The sequence below is a fragment of the Ruditapes philippinarum genome, unplaced genomic scaffold, assembly GCF_026571515.1.
Source record: "Ruditapes philippinarum isolate M1 unplaced genomic scaffold, ASM2657151v2 ctg913_1_1_1_1, whole genome shotgun sequence".
In the NCBI taxonomy this organism is placed as follows: domain Eukaryota; kingdom Metazoa; phylum Mollusca; class Bivalvia; order Venerida; family Veneridae; genus Ruditapes; species Ruditapes philippinarum.
The window spans coordinates 85255-93302 of NW_026854943.1; the positions used below are offsets into that span (position 1 = coordinate 85255).

Here is an 8048-nt window from a genome sequence, read left to right on the forward strand (position 1 = left end):
TGAAGTCGTATGGCCTATGCTATGTCTTTGTGACGTAAAACCCAAACAAACCAAATCAGTTTTGTTAATCTAAGCGATTCCACATTTACCAGGACCAGCATGAATCCAGACTAGCCTGCGCATCCGCGCAGTCTGATCAGGATCCATGCTGTTCGCTATCAGTTTCTCTACTTCTTATAGGGTTTATAAGCGAACAGCATGGATCCTGATCAGACTGCGCGGATGCGCAGGCTGGTCTGGATCCATGCTGGTCGCAAACCCATTATGTTGGTTTTGTCGTGGCGCGGCTCAATTTTCATGAACTGATTTATTACATCTATCGTACATATTGCGTAAGTGAAATTTAGACAGTTTGAAAACCTACATTTTACTATGAGAACAAATACTGTAACATGTGTTGTACCATGTACTTAAGATGGTTAAGCTTTGAACATTTTTGTTAAAAATGTAATTACTTTCTTCTAACAAATAATTGACAGTGATGTGGAACGTGAACAAGACTCTGAGAGTTGAAGGCGGTTCTTACGGTGAATGGGGACATGCTGAATTCTGCCCAGACAGACAATATGCCATAGGTTATAATCTAAAAGTAAGTCGCAGAAATAAAAGCGTAAATGAGCCAGGTATAATATGATTGTGTAACTAGATAAACAACTTATAATAATAACAACAACAACTTTATTAAAGGGACTCCGCTTAGGATTTTGGACATGACTGGACTAAAATTAATTTTCGAGATTAATATTTCATTGGATGATGGTCTAGACACTAATAACTTGTGTGCAAAATTTCAGATCATTCGCTTAATTACTCCGTTTTTCCAAAATAGTTATTTTAATCGTGAAAAATGACCCAAAATTGAAAAGCGTTTCTCTCAAATCGTGCTAAGAATAGCACAAACACACGATTTTCAATTTATTTCTTAGCATATTTCTTAATTATCTTTTGCATATGTTATTGCTGTAAGTGTCCCAGCTTATCTATATAAGAAACTAAAACTTTATGTTTTACCTCAGTGGAGTTCCTTTAAGCGACGAAACATTCTAGAAACGATCTGGTTGTTAAGTAATAGAAAGAGCACCGAAACACGAGGCTATCTGATTTGTACGAGGGGGCGTAGCCCCCGAGTATTACTCAGATTGCCGAGTGTTTTGGTGTTCTTTCTCTTTTGTATCATAGTCAAACATAAAAGCACGTTCCCTATTGTCACAATATGAAACCCCGGCAAAAATGAACCAATGAACAAACATCTAAATATGACATTTCTGTCGCTTTCCCTTTCTCTGCCGTCACAATATGTAAACCCCAGCAAAAATGAGTCAATCAATGGGCATGCTCTGGAGTGCGGGTAACTAATACCCGCACTCCAGTTAACGCACTGTGCATGTATATGTATACGATTTAACCCTGACACATTTTCAACAGAAAGGTCTCCAAACTATGATACAATAAACGGTTATTTTGTTACTTTGTTTTTGACCACGTGAAATTACGAGTACATATATGTGATATAAGTGTAGTCATGTTATTTATTATTAATGTTTTGCAGATCGAACCAAATCAAGGCAACGCAGATGACACTGGACTTAATGCTATAAGATTGATCTGTGCCGACAGGTTCGGAAAACCCACCGGATTGACAATTACGTCGTGGGAGAGCAAATGGGGCTCCTACAGAAGAGATAAATTGTGTCCTAAAGCTGGACAAACTGCCACTTTCCTAACTCGATTTCGTCTTCAAATGGTATAAGAGTTAAAAAAAAGCTCATTTCTATAAAAATAACTTTGTACATATAGCATTATTTAGCATATTCATTTAATTTCATTTCATGACACTGCATCTCAAAACACAGCGAAGCAAAATACTAAAGGATTGTTATTCAAATCGAAGCTTATGTGATTAACTACTTGATATATTTGAAATATTTCTACAATTTGGTCCTTTTAGCGACATTTTCTTCATACGCATTGCATGTTCTGGGTATACAAGAACACACAACGGAAACAATATCTCGACAAAGACTGCCTTAAAATTCAATACAAAATGAGTAGATTTACAAGTCAGAAGGATAGAATCGCATTTTGATTTTCTTAAAAAAATTGAATTTGATATAAAAGTTTTAAAACTGTGATTGACCTGTTATCTCCGTCACATTTGTTGTTATATCTGGCATCAGAGTAAATTCACATACACTCATATTTTTACCGATGCTTAATTTTGAGATTCAAATGGGGCTCCAAACCCTGTGTTTATGTTAAAGACAGGATACTGTAAGAAATTTCCATTGCAGAATTTCGCAGATTATATGCAGATTGTGTTTAAAATTAATTTAATTATTTCTTCACATTTTATACTCTCTTAAAATCAAATTTTCATATATCTATATGTATATACTAGTACACATGTAATTTTGATCTCTTTTACTACTTACAGCATGATATTGATATTGGCGCATCGTTTGCCACATTTAAATGTCAAGATATAATGAAAACCACCAAGGAGATACCGCTAGAGATATTTCCTGGTAAGGGTGAGCCTTGGGGGGAATATTGGGAGGAGAGTGAAAGTTGCTCGCCTGGATCGGCTATATGTGGTTTGTACAGTTAGATCTTTTTGTCAATGTATTATCGAAACCGTTACGTATTTAAAAAAAACACACAGGCGGTCATTCGAAAGTATGTTAAGTAAAGTTATATAGAAAACTATTAAATACGAATGGTTCGTAAATTTTCATAGAGTTCTTTTGTTTTATAAAGACCAACCACTGTTACGTTTTAATTACATGTAAGCATCATGTGAAGCCTGAAGTTACATTGGATATTCAATCGTCAAAATGTGACAAAATGACACAGTAGCCCGGTGCAAAAAGATAGTAATAGTATAGCATTTCTCCTAACAAAACTTACCAGTATGAGACAGTTCGTGAAGTATGAAATCTGTCGTTTAAAAATATACAGCATGACAAAGTCTGTCATGACAAATAACAGCAAATAAGTTATATGAGCCGCGCCATGGCAAAACCAACATAATGAGTTTGCGACCAGCATGGATCCAGACCGGTCTGGATCCATGCTGTTCGCTATCAGTTTCTCTACTTGTTATACGGTTTGCTGGTCGCAAACCCATTATGTTGGTTTTGTCATGGCGCGGCTCAATTATTAGGACAGTAAGAGTCTGAGAGTCAAGAACAGAACAGAACAATGTGAAATTAATAATTTAAGACTAGATGGTAAGATTGTCTGTCACAATAATACGAAATTGATTCTCAGCAAAAATAATAATATGAGAAGGTCCATCAATACAAAAGGTAATACATAATGCTAAATAAAATGTTGACAAATTTGGAAATTATGACAAAACTTGTCCATAAAAATAGGGAAAAATGGGACAACTAGACCGCAGCAAATAATCACTTTCAATTCTGAACAATATAAGTCTATCAGTTTAATACACAAAATGATCAGTGAATTAAAGACAGACTGTCAGTGATGGGCTTACTTGTATTGTATATATTTAATAACCTTATACACGTAAACATGATTTTTTTAAATGTATTAATTTAGGTATGAGAACGAAAGTAGAAGAGCCACAAGGTAAAGATGATGACAGTGCATTGAATAATGTAAAATTCTTCTGCTGTGCTCTCGACATTACAAAATAAGAAGGATGTTTTATAAGAACATAAGTTCATATACGACTAAATACAATAAACAGCTGTTGTGATATGATTAAAAAAGAACTTTTTATGATAAACAATACAGAATGGTTGCTAGATGATACGTGTAAATACAATTTTAAACTTATCTAGACATTTTAAAATGTTGAAACTGGAATTTTTTAATTGTAATTATTCTTTTTTACTTCTATGTTATGTTATTCAATTTACTTTGTAAATCTGTCATTTATCATTTAGCACAAATGAGCCGCGTCACGACAAAACCAACATAGTGCGTTTGCGACCAGCATGAATCCAGATCAGCCTGCGCATCCGCGCAGTCTGATCAGGATCCATGCTGTTCGCTATCAGTTTCTCTATTTGTAATAGAGTTTGTTAGCGAACAGCATGGATCCTGATCAGACTGCGCGGATGCGCAGGCTGGTCTGGATCCATGCTGGTCGCAAACCCATTATGTTGGTTTTGTCGTGACACGGCTCAAATACCTTTCTTTGTTGATACACTGTAAATCATATGCTATTTTTCCAGGAACATTCTTTTCAGAAAGAGGAAATTGCTTTTTATATGCCCGAAAGAATTTCGAACATATTATGGTATACCCCCTGGCGTCCGTCCGTCCGTCTGTCTGTCTGTAGTTAGCAATTTGGTTTCCGGAGCATAACTTAAGTTCCATTTGGCCTACAATATTCAAACTTCATAGGATGATTGTCCATATTGTTAAGAAGACCCCTACTGATTTTTGGGTCACAAGGTCAAAGTCACTATTACCTTAAACCTAAAAACAGTTTCCTCTCAATAACATAAGTATTAATCAACCTACAGCTGTACAATTTTTTAGGATGAACAGCCATGTCCAATACATGACCCCTATTGATTTTTGGGTCACAAGGTCAAAGGTCAGGGTCACTATTACCTTAAAACTGAAAACGGTTTGTATTTTGTTCTATATGAATTATATTTATAGGATATATTTATATTGTTATCTTTTTAGACCGTTTTATTCATAATTAAATTATCATCGAAACTACGCCCAATATTGGTCTCTGTACTTACTGAGTACTAGAAATATTTCACCCCGTGACAGATGTATTATTAATACATTGTATATCTTTAAATATATAATTGTTGAAGTAACACGATAATTATATACAAACTAAAAAGAAATTTTAAAAAATGAAATGAAAAAAGTAAAGGCTATTAATTTGTGATTTTCCAATCATATACTAAAATTTGAAGCATTTGATATGTTAAAATGTATATCTTAAAAGTAACAGTTGTTTTATTTGTTCCAATGGTTTGTGTCATATGGCATTAATAATTTCTTGTTCATCGAAGTGTCTAAAAAGACGTTGCAAATTGACATAGCTTCGAAAGTAAATGTATATGTATTACAATGTCAGTGTATGGTATGGTAGAAACTTTTATTCATGTTTTATAGCATACATATATCTCGAACTGTATGGATACTCTCCCGAGATTGCAAGTAATAAATAAATTAGTGTAACTGTTATGTATTTGAATGTAGAATCTCTAAAGTTAAAAGAATAGCAAGCCACGTCATCTTGCTATGTAATAAGTAATTTACACATACATGTACATGTATATATCATGACAGCTTTTGAGAGTTGATTACCGAAGATTCTATTCTAAAGAATAATAAATATGAAGAAACATAAAAAGGCGCAAAATATACTTTAGTTTCAGTTACAGTTTTTCTTAAACTAAAGCATGTTATATGCAACTGGTTATAATAAGCTTTATACGAAATCTCGTATTTCATAAATGCAGTTTATTAGAAAGAGAGACAACCCTGGTATGTCATTAAGTTTTCATATTTTATACTATTCATCTCCCTTCAAAAGTCAGGTTATGTTTTTAAAATTTTGTTTTGAGTTTAGTTTAGTTTAAAAACTTATAATTTTTGAATGCATGTTTTAGATTGTTTGTGAATATCATGTTTATGTTCACGTCATATTCAAAGTTTTGAAATGCTTATATTATAAGCAGTCATTCATGATTTTCTCTTTTTCCATCCGATGCAAATGGTTTTTTGTAGAACAAAATGGCTACCATAATGCAATAATCTGACATATCGTTATTCAATTTTCTTTGTTTCGAATGACTTATTTTTATGTATAATTGCTACTTTGATTATATCTGATAAACATATTAAGCTTCCGATATCCGGAGCAATTGAATTTATGTCACTTCCGACTGTCCGGAGTAAAATCAGCCATATGGGCTTTAGACAGATATAATATTTTAATCTATATACATGTAATTGTCAATCTTATACTACATGTATTTCCAATTATCTGGAATATTTAATGTTATTATATAGCGATAGACAAAAAACTGCCAAACCTAATTAACCCCAGTAAAACGTTATCAATCTAAGAAAGAATTGTTTTTTATTGTTCCCTCTGCTAATAATACACAAATGAACAGAAAATAACAGTTAAAAAATCAAATAATATCAATAAGAGAATACAGTTATGACAAGCTAAATAATGAAAAAGGAGACCATATCGTTCGTTTCAACTACTGAATTCAATACTGTAACAAGTGGAAATGAAGATCTAAATTTTTACATAATGTTTAAACAAAATAAAGTTAGTAAGATAGTTTTAGTATTTTTTTATGACAACTTTTCATTAATCTGTCAAGTTTAAAACTATTGGGATGAATATGAAACTGGGAAGAAGAGATTTACGTCTAATGTCATTAAAGTACGACCATTCAATTTATCACCAATAGCTTGATACGGACATAAGGAACAGAACTTATTATCATGATCAATTGCCAAATGTCTGCCTTTTTCAATTGGTAATAGGTGATTCATTGTTCTAAATTTACATAATATTTTGCCTATGTCAAATGGAAGTACATCTAGATATTTTTCAAAACAATGAGTATTTTTATATGTATATGTACGATACACTAAGCACTTAATAGATATTGTTACAATTTCTAAAGTTAGCTATCTAAACATAAAATTTATTCTAATTTTTACTACAAGGTCAAGTTCTTTGATTCTTATCACACGTAATTAAACTGTGACTGTTTTCTAACTCGTAAAGATCCGTCAATTATCAACGGACAGTTTGTATCAACCCTGCCTTCACTACTGGTCGGAGAGATAACTCAGACGCATAGATAACCCCGACACTTGATAAATATAATTGTTATAATATTGTTATTCAACAAACAAGCACATGGTCACCTGAAAGTATAGGAGCAGGACAGAATGGGATGATTTTTTATAATTTGGTAAACTTTTTAATGTTTTTCAAATAACCTAAACTTTTCATAGGCAGAACTGCTTCAAAACGTTCTTTTTACTAAATTACAATACAGTAAGGTAGTTAGAATTGTATTGACCACAGGCCACTGGCTTGGGAAAGTTTTTTGAAAAATTGTTTAAATATTCGCAAAAACAAGATAAAACATATAAAATGTAAAAATAAATTATTGATGCAGATTTTCCAATCATTTTTTACTTAAAAAATTAAGTGTCGACTTTATCTACTGTTGTGGGGTAAAAAGACCATGTTTTGTATACTTCTTTCAGAAACTTAAAGAAGTACCATATTCCATTTTCATACAGACTTTTTGTAGTATAATGTCATGTCTTTGAACTGAACTTTGTTTAGGTGGTTCAATATTTAAAATATACAGGAAGATAATTAAGATATTGCAAAAAATATGTGATTTAGTGTCGGAGTTATCTCTCCAACCAGTATTGTTCCTCCGGCAGTGATGTAACTTTTGTCTGCTGTCACTATTGTCCTTCCGGCAGTGATGTGACTTTTTCCTAGCACTATAAAAAGGCCGGGGAATCCATTTTGGGTTTTTTCTTCTTTTCGGGAATCGGATATGGGAAGCTTTCAGAAATATAAACTTTAAACTTAGAAAAATGGAAATTTAATGGTATGAAAGTTTTGACTGTTTCCTCCAACATGAAAATAATGTATAATAATTTGTGTATAATTGCATTTATCTTGTATATAATCTGAAATAAAAAGTAGCTTAGAAGAAAAATGATTTATTTATTGTGTTACGCTACAAATAGTGTAAATAGAAACTGCTCAAATGTTGAGCTGGTGGCAACAAATTCTATATGACCAGTTTTATAAAGGTCTAATAAGAGTTACACAGGTGGCAAGCGGTGGGATTTTGTGGACTTTAACATGCTTTCAAAGAGGTGGTGGAATAAATATGTACTGTGTTTTTGTGACAAATTATAATTCTGGTGGAAAATAAATGGGATTTTCATAAGTGGGAAGAAAAAACAATTCAAAAATGAGCGATCCAAAAGGGAATATTAATTCATTTGCAGAAATTTATAGAAACAGTCCACCTCCAAGAAAA

The 8048-nt window shown here is 32.6% G+C and overlaps 1 protein-coding gene across 2 annotated transcripts in view; it reads left to right on the top strand.

Annotated features, from left to right (window-relative positions):
- Window positions 1-5222, top strand: part of LOC132741549 (uncharacterized) — a 71912-nt gene extending 66690 nt beyond the window's left edge. For both annotated transcript variants that reach the window (XM_060729740.1, XM_060729741.1), the window contains 4 exons: window positions 480-589; window positions 1550-1744; window positions 2435-2594; window positions 3565-5222. In XM_060729740.1, the coding sequence (XP_060585723.1) occupies window positions 480-589; window positions 1550-1744; window positions 2435-2594; window positions 3565-3662 (563 nt within the window). In that variant the 3' untranslated portion in view covers window positions 3663-5222. The remainder of the gene's footprint in view (window positions 1-479; window positions 590-1549; window positions 1745-2434; window positions 2595-3564) is intronic.
- The last annotated feature ends 2826 nt before the right edge of the window (window positions 5223-8048 follow it).